Source organism: Naegleria lovaniensis, assembly GCF_003324165.1.
Source record: "Naegleria lovaniensis strain ATCC 30569 chromosome Unknown tig018, whole genome shotgun sequence".
In the NCBI taxonomy this organism is placed as follows: domain Eukaryota; phylum Heterolobosea; class Eutetramitea; order Acrasida; family Naegleriidae; genus Naegleria; species Naegleria lovaniensis.
Window position 1 is genome coordinate 501,518 of NW_025407839.1, and position 15,640 is coordinate 517,157.

The window sequence follows — 15,640 nt, forward strand, 5'->3', positions numbered from 1 at the left end:
TGGTGGTGAAGATGAGAAAACAAACCACAACCATCATCATCAACGGAAGTAGCCTCTCCCACATCATCATCATGCACCTCTCCAACCACCACTCCCCAATTTTCCATCCATAAAATTGCCTCTTCCTCTCATCATTCTATTCTTAAACATACAAACAAAAGTCATGTTAAAAGTACGACCGATAATAGCACTTGTAATATCACAACAACAACAAATGGCTCGTCTACGGCTGCGAGAAGACGATCACTTCCAACATCAAATTCTCAATTAATCGCCTCTCATCAAGCATTCCAACCGTTGTCACCACAAAATGGGAAACAAATGAAGTCATCGGTGTCACATCACGTGTTGCCCGTGACAGCTGCTCATTCAACAGCCGAAGAAAATGGTGCTTGGAATGATAATATTGGACAAAATTTATGGAATCAACAGCAATCAAAGGATTCTTTAAATGAACATACACCAAATCAACGTGAATGTGAGTCACTGAGCAATGGTGACAGCATTGTCAACAACTCTTCAAAACGAAGTGAATCATTACCCATTCAAGTTAGTTCTAATTCCTCTTCAAATTCCTCAAGATCCATGTCACATCCTCAAAATGTAAATCCCAACATGAAAAAGAAAGTCAGCTTAAAATCTGTCATTGACATGAAAAAGAATAGTTATCTTACGACTAAAAATGGCGATGAATCATTTGTGAATGTGTCTGATTCAGAGCTTTCTGACGAGTTCAGTTCAACCAATCTCTCTCCTCAAGTCCATTCAAATCCATATCGACTGAGTGTAGTCTCATCAAATAGTAGTTTGAGTGGAGGCTCCTCCTCGAACAACCAAACATCATCCTCGTCACCAATGCATAACAATCATGCTAGTAGTAGTAGTTCGCTCATACACGCTTTATTTCCATCGCTTCCAATTGATAGATCTAAAATGAGTGATGAAGAGTTCAATATATACAAAGAAGTTGTCAGCAGGCCAGTATTTGAAAAGATTTTAAAGAGTAAACCTCTGATAGCAAAGTGTGGATATAACGAAGAATATATGAAAGAATTTGCATTTGAACTATCAGACGAGGAGGAATTAAAAAGGACCTATCTCACAACCGATTGGGTCGAGACAGCAAAATTACTGAAACGAACCAGAAGTGTCGAAGATGGATCGATACCATCCTCTGTTCTGCAACATGCAGCTACAAATGACGAAATGAATCAATCAAACGCTCCTACCTCCACATCAGATCCAACATCTCCTTCCTCTGCTGCTGACAATAACGAAGACGCTTCATCAAAAGAAGTGACCACTGTTCCTACCAAAAGTGTATTAGATCAACCACATTTATTGGGATTATTACCAAAAAGAGATTCCATCTCATCATTAGAGGAAGCTCTTGAAAAAATGGTTTCCGACAAGGAAGCCAATACTGATCTCCTAAAGCAAGAGCTTAAAATTAAGCTGATTATCACTGAAATTGCAAGTAACTCTTCACAAAAAACACTACGGCAATTCCTATCACCTGTTCTTCACAAGATGAATGTACTGCCTGAGATTGGATGGTTTCACTCTGCAATTCTTGTTGGAAAATGGAGATTAGATTTTAATGATAGTAGTGTGGTCATTCCAAGAAAATTGGTCAGTCAAGCTGCTGTTATAACCACCGATATTGAATCCATAACAACCATGCAAGATTTAAACAGAGTCATTGATGGAATGGCAAAATGTATTTGTAAATGGAATAGAAATATTGCCTACAAACAAACTGGAGGTGATGGAGTGACAACAGGAAATTGTCAAGATTTTGTTGAGGATTTACTTGAACATATTGGAGTGAAAATGAACCTTTCTGGAAGCATGAAAAAGTTTGTCAAGCGATTACGTAGAACAGGAAAGTGCTCTCTCGTTTTTGAAATGGATAAAAAGTTTAGAGAACATTTCAAAATGGAAACGAAGCGAGTGAAATTCAAATCTCACGAACAACTAGATTTATTTGTGAGGAAATTACTCGAATCGTGTCCAACTTTTTCACAAACATTTCCTGATGAATGGATTTTGCTGCAAAGTTTTGATCGGACCTATTGGCTCAAACACATGACATATAGTCACATTGATGAATACAAACCCTGTAAAGTCATACGAGACAACAGAGGAGTTCAAGACTGTCCATTCCATGAACCAGAATTCATTCAAATCCTCAAAGACTAGGCCCTTCGAGAAGTAGTGAGCATTTTGACATGAGCTCCATTCTCTAAGCAATCATTTTCTCTCTAATTTTGTTACCAAAATTTTGTAGAATTATTTATTTCAATAATACGATGAATCATGTACATATCAAATGTAAGAAATGAGTTATTGAACTGTATTGACAGTTAACAAGTGCTGCTTCTCTTCGTGTTGGGTTGGACTCGAAGAATCACCAGATCCCACCTCGATCACTGCACGCTTTCGACTTGTGCCTCTTGCTGGATAATTTTCAACAATGGATGAATCATCTTCACTTTGGATTGAGGAAGACTCGATTGAAGACTTGTTCTTTTTACAACACAAAATTTTCCTAAATGGAACAATATTCTGTAAAATAATGAACATGAGAAGTGAAGGAATAATCATGATGGACAACACCAATGAAATCATCAAAGCCATAACCCATCCATTCAAAAATGTTTCTAACAAGTATGCTTTTGCAAGTTGAGTAATTTGATCTCTCTCTGAATCTTGAGATAATTGTGTGAGTGTTGCATTGATAAAATCAGAGACAATTCCTTGAATGTCAAAATTAGCTTGGAATGCATTTTTCATTTGATCCACAACTTCTTGATCTGTTAAATCAGTCACTACTTTTTTAACAATTTTTCGAGGGTATTTGGATTCATGCATACCATTGTACAATAATTCACCGAATGGAAGAGTGTTAATAAGTTTAGTCAAATTATTGGAGCAAGCTTCCAGAGTCAGTGAACTCACAATGGTTCCTGTCATTTGTTCGATCTCTCTTCGATCATGCATAACTTGCAAAATAGCTTGCACAATTTCATCCTTCATGACTGAGGCAATATCCTCTTTGAATTCTCTCATTAACCTTTTCATTTCTTTTAACAGTTTATCAATGATCGAATTCTCTGCTGAAAGTGCTGCACGATTACTACTGTCAATCATCCAATTGGATATTGGATTCAGCAATGAAGATTGAGATTCTTCAGCTGCATAAACAAATAATACTTCATTTTGATGTGACGGACGTGTGGTTGTTGTTTGGAGCTTAGAAAAGCAAAGCAGATTTAATAAAAACAACAGCAAGATCGATGCAAAGATGTACGAAGAAGCAAATTTACTTCTTCGTAGAGATGCGGGTGTAGCTGCTTTGTGGATGTATCGTTGAAGCATTTGTTTTGTGGGTGGACGTGTATCAGCAGACTACCCCAGTTTGAAAATAGAGTTCAATCCATACATTGTAGAGAAATATTAAATGTCTTGAATAGTCAAAGTTTTGAAATGCAGCAACTTTACTTTTATGGTAACGGATTAAATTAATAAGTTTTTCAAAAACGATGAACTCATCAGCAACGACTGCAATACTAGGGTGTGATTTATAATTCATGAATTATGCTCGTTTTGCAATTGTTGATGTCTTCCTTTTTGAGTGGCAACTGCTGTAAAGTTCAGTGGCGCCAAAAGTGAACGTTTAGCAAACCTTCAAAACAAATCAACCTCAAAAAAATGAATTCAAACGTCATACAGAAGGATATTGTGGAGGTGATTGCCAACTTGCAAAATCATTGGAATATACTGGAGGAGGAATTGATCGAAATTAATAAGGACATTCAATACATGACTCATTGCTTAAAAAAGTACGGAGAGAGTTTCCGAATCCCGCTCGGACATTTGCAAGACTTGAAAGTTTACAAGAAAAACGCAATGAGAGACATCATTGCGACAATGGAAAGTTTTTCTACCAATCTCAATGGAGGACGAGTTCTTTCAAACACCCTTTCTCAACATATTGCCACTTCTGATTTTGTCAACAGCGTGGGCCGAAGTTGGAGCACATCATCATCACTCGTGAACCCTCAAGCACAATATGCAGGTATGGTGAGCAGAGGAGAGGTGGTCACAATGACGACCAAGAAAAAACCCAACACGCCTGTCCATTACAAGCTCATCACCAAAAAACCTCAAGGCCAAGCTACACTGTAAATAAAAGTACTTTGTCTATTTAATCTGACAATTGTTCCACAATGTGTGTTCTTAACCATTCATTTGGGATCGAACTGATAACTTGAGGAGAATAGATCCGTTCTTCTCTCCCAGTTGTGCAGCTACAAGCACCAAATCGCCATTTATCGATTTACCAGCAAAGTATAATCCATGAACTTGCTTTGTGACCTTTCTATCACCGATTGGTCTAAGGTTGATCACAGAAATAAACTTATCAACAGCTGCTTGTAAGTCATCAGATGCTGCGTATTCTACAGGTTGTTGAGCAATTTCTGATTCTTCACCAAGCTTGTCCCATTCTTCTTTGAATGATGAAACAGCAACGTTTCTCAAAAAATCGGTAACACGTAAATTGAAAGCCTCCAATTCGAATTCATCCTCATTTTCGTCCTCTTCTTCGAATGGCTCGTGAGTTTCTGGATCTACATCTGCAGTACAAAACTTGAGCACACTATGGAGCTTACCAGTTACAACCTCTTGGCTTCTCTTCAACACTACAAAGGTAGACTCAGATTGATTAAATTTGATAGCTGATTCTGCTTGAATCTTGAAGGCTTCTTCAACATTTTCAACTTCACCTAAATCTAAATCAATAAGAAGGTTACTTAATTGCAACGACTCCACTCTGTTCTTAACAACATATTGAAGCACAATGTTCGACTCATAAACGTGAACAACACATGAAACAACATAGTCAGCATCAATTTCTGTGAGGTAAACAGGAGGGTTTGTCTTGAAAGGCTTTCCAAGATTTTGAAGTTGTGGAATTTTGGAAAGAGCTTGTTCAAATTCTTGAGAGTCGCCCACTGGTTGTGACTCAGCAGGAGCTGTTTCAAGTTGAACAGGTTGTGTGACAGCAGATTCCAATCCTGATTGTGAAGGAGCTTCTTCTGTTTCCACGGTGGTTTCCACAAGTTGGACATCGGATAAGTCAAATGGTTCATCAAGTGTCGATTGAAGATAGGAAACCAAGCTCTTCTCAACACTGTAAAAGTAGTGTTGCATATTTTCTGGAAGCTCATTGATAATTAACTTTTTGATAAGATCCTCGTCTTGTGTTTCCAAAACTTTCAAGTAGAATACTGCACGGTCTCTAACTTCATCGTCGCTATCTAACAAAACTCGCCTCAAAATAACCAAAACAGAGTTTCTCAAAGATTTGATCTTGGCAGCAAATTTAGCAATTGTAATAACTGCACTTCCTCTTACTGTTGGGTTCTCCAAAATCAATCTATTATAAATGAATCTAATGCATTTAGATGGATTGGAAGTTTCTGTTCCTTCAACACCCAAAAAGTGTAAAACTTGTTGAAGAACAATTGTGTATTCACAATCCTCAATAAACTCACAAAGTTGTGAAACAACCATATCTCTGCTTTCGGCTAAGTTCTTGCAAATGTTAATCATAGTACCAACGATTTGTTTCTTGTACTCATATCCTCCCTCAGTACGCAAAGCATTTGCTAAGAATGTGACCATACTGTAATACTTCTTTGGATATCTCATACAGAGAGACTCAATGGATTTGACAACAATAATTTTGAATTCATCTGGAATTTCTGGAATAAATCGTGAAATCTTCTTCATCAACTTTTCAATGGTTGGTTCTTGGCCAGTCTTTAAGAGAGTGGTTATGGCAAGAGTAGCAATGTTTCTGTTGTAATCAGAAATCAACTTGTCAATATCACTGTTACAAACAGAAACAAGTATTGGGAAATGGTTAGCAATATCATTCAAAATACGAATTGCAGAAAAACGCTTAACAGGCTTGTTTGATGACAAAAAACCACGAAGAGCTTCAATTGCAGCCGCCAATTCTTTTCCTAATTCTCGAATGCTACAAATAGCTTTTGCTGCTTCGAGAACGACCATGTCATTTCTGAATTTAAGAGAAGATGTCAAGTACTGCAAAATAGCCTTGCTTCTTTCAGAGTTAATATTTCCTTCCATTCTCAAAATTCTCATCGAGTACTTGATGAGTAGAGTGTGAGCAAGAGGAGATCTCAAGTTTTGAATGCCAGATGAAACAAGCTTACTAATCGCTAATCCGTCTTGATATCTGAGCTTGTACATCAAAGCTAACGCATGGTATTGGACCATGTGAAAACGTGAATCAACAGCAGATTGAATTTCTCCAGTCCATCTCTTTACAAGTTGATCTCCTTTTTGTGTATCGGATAAGTGGAAGCCAGCCAACAGAGCAGCACTGGCTACACCAGGATTCTTGTCCACAACACATTGTTTTAAGTGCCTTTCTAAATTGCTAAAAAGATTTTCATCCATAATTGTTCTCAACGCACGAATAGCATTGATTTTGAATTCTTCATTTTGGTTTTGACTCATATCCTTGAAGAGACTGTTGCTTGCAACAAATGTTTGGTTTGCTGTTTTTGAGAGCTCCTTCACGGCAATATATAGTATCCTTCTCAATCGAACATCAGGACTCAAGAACAGCTTGGTAATGTTCATAAATACATCGGTGGCTTCGGTAGTATTCAAGTTCTTTCCCTGATAGATAACATAGAGAAGTTGAAGGAGAGTGAGCACACACTTGCGAGGATTTAAAGGGCTCTCATTGAAGATTCTGGTCTCTTGCAAGACTTGAGTCTTTTCCAAATTTTGGAATGGAAAGACGTCAGCTGTTGTTTGATGATGGAGTTTTTAATGGATGATGATAAAACATGTTGAATTTTGATAGTGATCATTACGAGTTGTTGTTGTTGTATAATATGAGAGATGATCATCCGATGTCCAAAATAAAATAACAATTAATACCACATCAAAAGTACCAGAAAGTAATATCCAATGGAATTGAATCATCATCACGGCACATGCCACCTCATCATCAAGACTTACCCTGCTCGTCCTCATCTTTGGCCTTCATGTCGTGCTGATGCATCATTTTTTCCAACTTGAAAATTTTATTGACGTCATTCCCTTGCTTTCATTCGTGGTTGATTGGAATGGGTAGTCTATTCCATGAGTGGGGCATGTTTCGTTTCTTCTAAAAGATTGGTAGCATTCTTAAGGAGAGAATGAGCTGAGAGAAAGTTCGCTTTGCTTTCTTCTACTTCTTTTACAAAGTATTGGTCGTCTTGTTGATCCGTATTGATATGAATCAGTTTGTTGTCGACCGAGTAATTGCTCTTAAAGTAAAATCGACCGTTCACTTTTGTTTTCAAATCATCCACCTTATAGCCGTGTCCCAGTAGGCAATTATTGTATTGTTCTTTCAAAAGCATCAAGTTATTATAGAGGTATTTACAAACAGTGGTTGAACCAACATCAATGGCAGGTTTGACACAATAATTGATAATGTTTCGTATTGGCTCTTCAACTTCGTATTGCATGAATACGACTAAATCGCAATAGTAGAGTGCAATCGCCTTGTCTAAAAGCATTTCACAATCACCCACAACTTGATTTCTAAGGAACTCGTATTTGATTTTGTTTGCTTCAATGATTGCAAAAACGAGATAATTAATGGTTTCACTCCACACACTTTTCGTGAACAAGGAAATTGCTCGATTGGTGGCCATCCTCACTTTTCTCAGAATCTTAAAGTTTTGTTTGATTTCTTTGAAAAGGTCAATCTTGTCCTCATTTTCAGAGAGTTGTATTGCAGTTGCGATCACATCTTGATCTGCCATAAGATCCGAAACAAGTGTGAGGACCTCAGGATCTTGATGAAGTGGCTTTGAATAAATATCTTTAACCACTTCATTAATTAAATGTCCGTGGAACAAATTGTTGAGTTGAATCTTCTTCTTTTCGTCGTTCACTTGCTCAATAATGTACTTGATAAATGTTGCAATATTGGCTATTCTGTAATCGTGCTCAATGGTCGAATCAAGGGCTTGGCTGGAGGCAGTCGTACTCTTATTGATCATGAGTGTTTTGATTTGTTCTCGTGGTGCCATTACTCCAGTCATGCTTTTCAAAGCAGTTGGATTACACTTTTTAAGAAGCTCAATATTCTTTTGAGTTATTTCTGATTTGATGAATGATGGTATTTCATTAATCAATTCTTCTTCCAGGCGGTCAGTAAAATGTCCAGTCTTGTCCTCATCAATGTAAATCAAGCAATATGCAGAGCTAGAGCTGTCGTCTCCAAAAGCTTCTTTCATCACTTGATCTTTGCTTAATGTGGTAACTTTGGTGTCATTAAATTTGAACCAGACGTCTCCCGCTGCAGTTAAATGCTTAATATAACACCAATAATGTCCAGAAATTGCTGTTTTCCCAGAATGCATAATGATTGAGTACAGGGTATAGTTGACATGTTCAGAATACGAGTCTTTGAATGCATTTTCTGCGGCGGATGTCAATTCCACTTGCTGCTTCTTCAGTTCAGAAACCTTTTTGGTAAGCTTTTCTTGCTCTTTCTGTATGACACGAATGGCAATTGAGAGTTCTGTCATGTCTTCTGTATTTGCCTGTTCACCATATTCCCTCCTTAACTCAATTAATCGGTCTGCAGATGACTCCAAAGCTTGAATGAGACCAAAGTTTCTATTATTATAATTGTCTGTGTAAGAAAGAAGAGATTTCTCAATCTCGACAAGATCATGCTTAATCAATTTAAGTTCTGACCTTATCTTTTCTGTGATGGGCTTGTTCACTTCCAAGTAAGGGCTTAGGTCTAATACGTCTGGCATTGTGATGGAAGTGTGAAGTTTTTTAATCTGCTTGTTCTTTCCAAACACAGCTCTTGAGGTTTGAAGGAATAGCACTGGAGGAATGGATGTCTTGCCATCGAACCATACCGTTTTTCGAGCGTGTGTTTTGAAATTTCTATCGGTTGTGTACTCGATGGAATCGTCTTTCATACACAGTTCCAAGCAATCTCTGAATGTTCGAGTTTCAGGAGTTATTGGTAAAATCAAGTGATTAAATGTTTCTCTAGTTTTCTTACAAGTTTTCGTCTTATCTTCCTCTTCTGCTTCAACGTAGACGGTACTCTTTCCGTAGAATAGATTTTTAAATTTGCTAAAACTATTCTTGTTGGATTCCTTGTAGAGGGCCTCCATACCTTGTTCTAATCTTGATAAAAAGAGATTGTTGAACTCGGGTAAATCTTGCATTTCTCCAATTTGATATGGCTTGTTATCACTTCCTTTTAGTTTCTGCAATGTGGAGGTAGGATCAACGAATGTGGCATTTGAGAGTAACATGTTTGCAAATAATTTTTGCAACTCTAACAAAAATTCCTTACTACTCTCTTCATCTAAACCATTATGATTACTTTTTTCTTCAAGGTTTGGCATATTTAAAGAACCTTCAACAACAGGAGAGCTATCTGTCATTTGAACATCTTCTACTTGCTTTTCATCTTTTGAAGCATTAAACAAGCTATTCACTAGTAATTGTCCTTCTGACATGGCTTGTTCCTTGTCATTGGTGCATTGTGATTTTGGTTTGATAATACTCTTTAAAACAGAAGGTATCATGAAATACGATTGTAATAATGCATTCACATAACAAGTATTTCCAACATTCTTCAAGCCAATTCCACAAGGAAATGTTTCAAGCTCTCCTTCAGGAGTCCAATTGGGTCTGAGTGTACATTCCTCACTTGCAGAGGTATTTCCTTTGGTTTCGTCAAGAGATTTTTGAATTGCTCTCGCTAATTCTGAATCTTCTTTGGAAATATCCATCGCATCATTATCCACAATATGTACAACTCCATGTTCGTCTTCATAGTGAAACGAGGATGATGACTGGGACGTTGCTGGATGATGTTCGAGAGCCAAAGGTGCTGCTTTGGTACTTTCAGCAATCGATAACATGATCGCTCGTTGTTCTTCATCATCGGGATCCATTTCATCCACGCTCGTCGTAATATCTTCGAGTGCCATTCCGACTCAAGGATTCCGTATGAATTTGATATTATTATTATTATCAAAAATTTTGTAGTGATCCAAAATGATCTCCACAATAAAAGTTTAATGGTGTTGTTAAGGATCAATGAGTGATTTTGTGAAACTCAACCAGTCTGTATTTATATTGCCCAACAGTGTACTCGGAGAAAAATGATCAATTCGAGTTTTAATTTTTTTTAATTTAAAAAAATAACGATTGGGAAACGTCAAACATCAAGTCTGATGATGTCATTAATGGAATACGAATTATTTAAAACCATTTTGAATTCAAACATTTTTACATATTTCGGAAATAAGGCAATCCAAGAATATCCATCGCATTAGGTCTAGTCATGGAATCCTTTTCCAACATTTTCAATACAATATCACATAATTCATCCGAATATTCTCCATCTTTCATTTTGGAGAGTAACAACTTTCTCACACTCTCTGGATCCTTACTTAATAACAAGTGACTGATCGAAGTGGAAGAATCTTTGGTCATGATTTGATATATCGTTACTCCAAGTGAATATACATCGGTATTGGCATAGTATTTTCCACCAAGACCAATTTCGGGAGACATGTAAAGAGGTGTTCCAGCATAGGATAGAGCTTCAGATCCTTGATTTCCTTTAGCCAATCCAAAATCTGCCAACACCACATGAATCTTGTCATCCTTCATAGATTTGATGAAAATATTCGAAGGTTTGATATCTCTATGAATAATATTTAAGGTTCCATGAACGTAGGTCAAAGCATTACACACTTGCCAAATAATTTGTTTGATTAAATGTTCACTGCAGAATGGACTTTGAGGTGTCACAAATTTGGCTAAATCTCCCTGTTCATAGAAATCCATATCCAAACACACGAGGTTATCTTTTGATACAAAGAAATCATTCACTTTGAGAATGTTGTCATGACGAATATTCATCAATTGCATTCCTTCTTTCATGATATTGTTCAAATCACTGAGAGATGTAAATTTCATGACTTTGACTGCTTTGACTTTGTTTTGGAATTTGGTGTCGTTGGCCTTATAGACGGAACCAAAAGCTCCTTTACCAATTCTTGAAATATTTTGATATCGAGAGAATGGATCGGCTTGATAAACCAGTGATTCTGTAGATGTCACTCCAGATTGTTGCATTCTATCTTCACTGATCATAATTGGAGTAAAGTTCACACTCATGTCACTTGGAAAATCAGAAATTAAAGAATTTGGATTTGAGTTTGGAAGTTCTACATTACTACTATTTGGGAATGCCACATTAGAGGTTGGTTTGTTCATTTCCAAATCAGATTTGCTTCCTCGTTTTCTCACCACACACATGACAATGATTACAAGCATGGCAATGATTAAGCCAATGAGTGAAACCACTGCTACAGGAACAACGACGGCAATAATAATCGTGGTAGTGTTGTTCTGATCGGTTGGTACTCGACTTGATGAAGAGGAAGCGACAGGAATGGCTGTACTCTTTTCACAATTCGTTCCTGTGAACCCCTTAAAACATACACATATTCCTGGACTTGTACAGAGTCCATGACCTGAACAAACTCCAGAATTGGATGAGAGAGTTCCATTACAAATGGATAATTCACAATTGTTTCCTCCATATCCAGTTGGACATGAACATTCGGAAAACGTGGAATCCATTGTTTTGTTTCCTTCACAAAATGGAGTTAATTTTCGTACCACTCCGTTACCATCATCTGTGAACACAATTTCACCATTGGTAGGATTGACCGCTAAACTTGACAATGCTGTAATGCAAGTATCTGTGCCTAACAAGTCTCCATTGTAATAACAATCTTGCGCACGTGGTGGAATTCCAGCAATGGTTCTTATTAATTTTGTGGTCTTGGACACTCGTCGAATGATTTTGTTCGTAGAATCTGCAATCATCAAATCTCCATTGGGAGCAATGGTCAAACCGTGAGGTGAATCCAAATTAGCCAAATCCGCTGCAATATTCTCTCCATAATATCCACGAGCATCCTTAATACCAGCCACTGTGGAAATGAGACCTGTGGTGGCATTGAGCACTCGAACGATGTGTCTCGAAGTTTCAGAATAATATAAATCTCCTTCTGGAGAGAGGGCAAGTGCCTTTACGGAATTTCCAATATTGACCGAAGTGGCATTCACTCCATCATTGGTGAATTTGGCATCTCCTGTTGAACATGTAGTCCATCAAGAGGAAGTATCAACAATTGTTTGTTCATTATTTCATGTGGATATATTAGTGTTTTCACTTGCTCACATTGTAAACTTACCGTCCATTCCTGATCCTACAATGGTTTTCACAACTCCATTGGAAATCATTCGAATTCTTCGATTACCAGCATCAAAATAAATAATGTCATCATCAGCTCCTTGTTGGGAGGATGGCACACATATCACTGCCCTTGGATTATACATTAAGGTATTGTTTGCAAGTGTTCCATCAGGACTAAAGGATGGTGTTCGAAATTTTCCAGCCACTACAGAAACCATTCCATTCGAAACTTTCACAATTTGATGATAACCCGTTGCAATAATTAAATTGTTTTTAGAGGTGTAGCAAAATTGTGAATTCACAATAAAAGAAAGTCCTACTGGTCCTTCATAGAACGACGTTGAAGCAGCTGGCATTGTTCTAAATCCGAAAAGCGTTGAAATTACACCACTTGCTCCATCCACATTAAAAATCGAATGGTCTTGTGTCATGTGTGAGGAATAAATGGCAATTTGTCCATTGTTCTTGTTGATAGCAACAAAACCTGGTTGGAAAATAGGAAATTTGTTGGCCAGTGTTCCAGGAGCTGGTAATGGATAAAAGCCAAGAACCGTAGTGATGGTGTTGTCGAGGCCGATTTTCCTTACGAGACCGATACGTTCGGAAAAGAAGATTTCACCTTGTGGAGAGACATGAAGATTATTTGGAGATCTATGTTGTGGAAGATTATCTGAATGCCCAAAGCAAGAAAGATATTCAACTTACCTCAGTAAAGATTGATTAGCTTGTAATCCCTCTCCGCTGTATCCAATAAATTCCACGTTATTGGATGGTAAAATTCCTGCAATTACTTGAATGCTGTTATCGGGCAAGAGTTTGCAAATTCTTGAACTACCCAAAACAAAATAAGTGGTTCCGTTTCTTCTAAAAACGCTGGCCACAGTGTGGAGATTTGGATCTGTATACAATTTCACAGCTGTGTTGTTCTTTTCAAAATATTTCACAAGCGAAGCCGTTTCAACATCTCCAAAATAGACAACTGTTCCATCTTGCTCTTGTTCCACATGAAACGATGTAGGATTGGGGTCAGAAAATTCACTGTAGGTATAGACAGCAATAAAATTGGCACTCGATCGCAGTCCCTTATAAATTCCAGATTTGGTTGAGAAGTAAATGTAACCATCGGTGCTCTTAGAACCTGAGGCAACGACCATTGATGGCTCTCCAATGGATGTGTTGGTGGAAAAGATTGTGGTAATCGTTCCATTGAGTTGTAATAAACGGATTCTGTGATTGGATCTATTGAGAATAAGAAATATCGTTAGTGGTAAAACAAAGTTGCGATCACATGCATGGTCCAAATATTAATAGCCATGTTGAAAATAAAAAGTCATTTTGAGATGCAATCACACTTACGAATCTGCAATCAATAATTCACCATTATCATATAAATAGAGACCAGATGGGATAGACAACGTGGTCTGATTCGCCAATAAACCATCTTCATTAAATCCTGATTGTCCTTTCACTCCAGCCACTGTTGTTATAATTCCATTTGGCAGTCCTAACTTTCGAATGGTGTGACTGTTGGAATCACTCACATACATTTCAGAACCATCTCGAGAGAGGACAGCATGTCGTGGAGTAAGTCGAATACCAAGACTGTTGGCTTTTAATCCATCTCCATATCCAAGATTGGTTTTAAATTTTCCTGCCAATGTTGTAATCGTACTGTCATTACCAGATACCATTCGCACTCGATTGAGTCCTGTAATAATTAAATCACCTCTCGAATTGATAGAAACAAAATTAGGTTGGTTGAGAGGTGCTGACAATGCAGGTCCATAATCTCCTGCATTACCATATTGAATACTATCTTCATCGCTGGTTCCATTTCCTGCTACAGTGGTTACTGTTTTGAGGTCAGAGGAGATTTTTCGAATTCGATGAAATCCAGCATCTGCCACGAGAATATCTTGACTGCTTGTCACATAAAGACCTCTAACAGGGATAAAAGAATTCACACCAAAAATTGTCAAGTAATGAATGACAATGGAAATTTGAAACCTACATTGGAGATTGGAAATATGTATTCAATGGTTGTGTGCCTTCCGAAAAACTACCACCGCTTACACCTTGCATTCCAGCAATGGTTAGAATTCTGTATTGACCATTGGGCTCAACTATTTTCATCGTTCCAATCCATGATATTCCTCATTCTTAATCAATCAACTGAATCAACATACCTGTTATTTTTCTAATTAATCCTTCTGTCGTGTCCGTAATATAAATCACTCCAGTTGGAGTGACGAAAATTCCTCTCGGTGAAGACAATTTGGTATTTGTTGCAATCACATTATTTAACACAGAACTTCCTCCTCCTGCAATGATGGTCATGGTCGTTCCTGTGGAATCAAATTTCCTGACCAAACCATTCCCAGAATTTAAATCTGTCACAAAAATCTCTCCAGTGCTTTCGACTACAAAAACACCCATTGGATTTTTCAAATTGGTGCTCGAGACAATGGTGGTGACCATTTGGGTACTCGCTGATATCTTTCTGATCATTGAATTTCCAGAGTCTTTCATCATGTGAGAGTAAGATTACAATGACTAGTTCCGAGTTTTACACATTTCACATGTGAACTTACCTGCAACATAAAGGTCTCCGTTGACTGCAAGATACAATCCCATGGGTTGATTGAATTGACATTTTAATATGTGATCATCACCTAGTAAGTCAGCCACATAATCAAAAAGTGGGCGTGATTATAATTGGGTTGGCGCCAAGAAACCACATCATCATGGACACACATTGGAGTGCACAGCCAACAGCATCAAACATGAAGAAATTTGTGAAATCATAGGCGTACGCCACACGTGACCATAAATGTCAATTGTCCAACAGCCATATTTTCCATGATGGAACACAACGTCAGTTCCTATGAAGCAAACATGTTTTCGACTTGGACTTACCATTGTATCCTCCAACTCCTAGCCCTGCAAACAGTGTAATGATTCCGTTTGCCGTAATCTTTCGTATGACATGATTTCCTGTATCTGAAATATATGTTTCATTCTTGTCATTCATGATGGCTGCGCTTGGTTGTGAAAGAGGACCATATTCCGCTTGATACATTGGAGAAACTCCCTCCACATATTTAAATCCTCCTATTGTTGTGGTTTTGTATTGAACTGGAACTGCATGTACAACTAGTTGCCAAATGTCACTCGACCAATAAAACACGAGAAGAAGCGACACTAGCGGCAAAATGACAGCGTGCGGGGTCTTTGAACATGCTCTCGGTGAAATGTTTGCCATGTTGGCCAATGTGGGAATGA

At 37.7% G+C, this 15,640-nt stretch overlaps 6 protein-coding genes across 6 annotated transcripts; 2 read left to right on the forward strand and 4 right to left on the reverse strand.

The window, feature by feature from the left end:
• Nucleotides 1-321: 321 nt before the first annotated feature.
• Nucleotides 322-2,202, forward strand: C9374_003148 (uncharacterized protein; the record flags this gene model as incomplete). The annotated part of the gene is made up of 1 exon (XM_044692644.1): nucleotides 322-2,202. The coding sequence occupies one exon, from the start codon at nucleotides 322-324 to the stop codon at nucleotides 2,200-2,202; it is 1,881 nt and encodes a 626-aa protein (XP_044549992.1).
• A 144-nt stretch (nucleotides 2,203-2,346) lies between these two features.
• C9374_003149 (uncharacterized protein) lies at nucleotides 2,347-3,381 on the reverse strand (the record flags this gene model as incomplete). Its single annotated transcript, XM_044692645.1, has 1 exon — nucleotides 2,347-3,381. The coding sequence occupies one exon, from the start codon at nucleotides 3,379-3,381 to the stop codon at nucleotides 2,347-2,349; it is 1,035 nt and encodes a 344-aa protein (XP_044549993.1).
• A 333-nt stretch (nucleotides 3,382-3,714) lies between these two features.
• Nucleotides 3,715-4,191, forward strand: C9374_003150 (uncharacterized protein; the record flags this gene model as incomplete). Its single annotated transcript, XM_044692647.1, has 1 exon — nucleotides 3,715-4,191. The coding sequence occupies one exon, from the start codon at nucleotides 3,715-3,717 to the stop codon at nucleotides 4,189-4,191; it is 477 nt and encodes a 158-aa protein (XP_044549994.1).
• A 51-nt stretch (nucleotides 4,192-4,242) lies between these two features.
• C9374_003151 (uncharacterized protein) lies at nucleotides 4,243-7,114 on the reverse strand (the record flags this gene model as incomplete). The annotated part of the gene is made up of 2 exons (XM_044692648.1): nucleotides 4,243-6,851; nucleotides 7,069-7,114. 2 exons carry the CDS (start codon nucleotides 7,112-7,114, stop codon nucleotides 4,243-4,245), a joined length of 2,655 nt encoding a protein of 884 aa, XP_044549995.1.
• Nucleotides 7,115-7,184: 70 nt separating this feature from the next.
• On the reverse strand, nucleotides 7,185-10,070 carry C9374_003152 (uncharacterized protein; the record flags this gene model as incomplete). The annotated part of the gene is made up of 1 exon (XM_044692649.1): nucleotides 7,185-10,070. One exon carries the CDS (start codon nucleotides 10,068-10,070, stop codon nucleotides 7,185-7,187), a length of 2,886 nt encoding a protein of 961 aa, XP_044549996.1.
• Nucleotides 10,071-10,371: 301 nt separating this feature from the next.
• Nucleotides 10,372-15,620, reverse strand: C9374_003153 (uncharacterized protein; the record flags this gene model as incomplete). Its single annotated transcript, XM_044692650.1, has 8 exons — nucleotides 10,372-12,254; nucleotides 12,357-13,009; nucleotides 13,064-13,597; nucleotides 13,715-14,299; nucleotides 14,370-14,481; nucleotides 14,545-14,880; nucleotides 14,950-15,030; nucleotides 15,275-15,620. 8 exons carry the CDS (start codon nucleotides 15,618-15,620, stop codon nucleotides 10,372-10,374), a joined length of 4,530 nt encoding a protein of 1,509 aa, XP_044549997.1.
• Nucleotides 15,621-15,640: the final 20 nt, after the last annotated feature.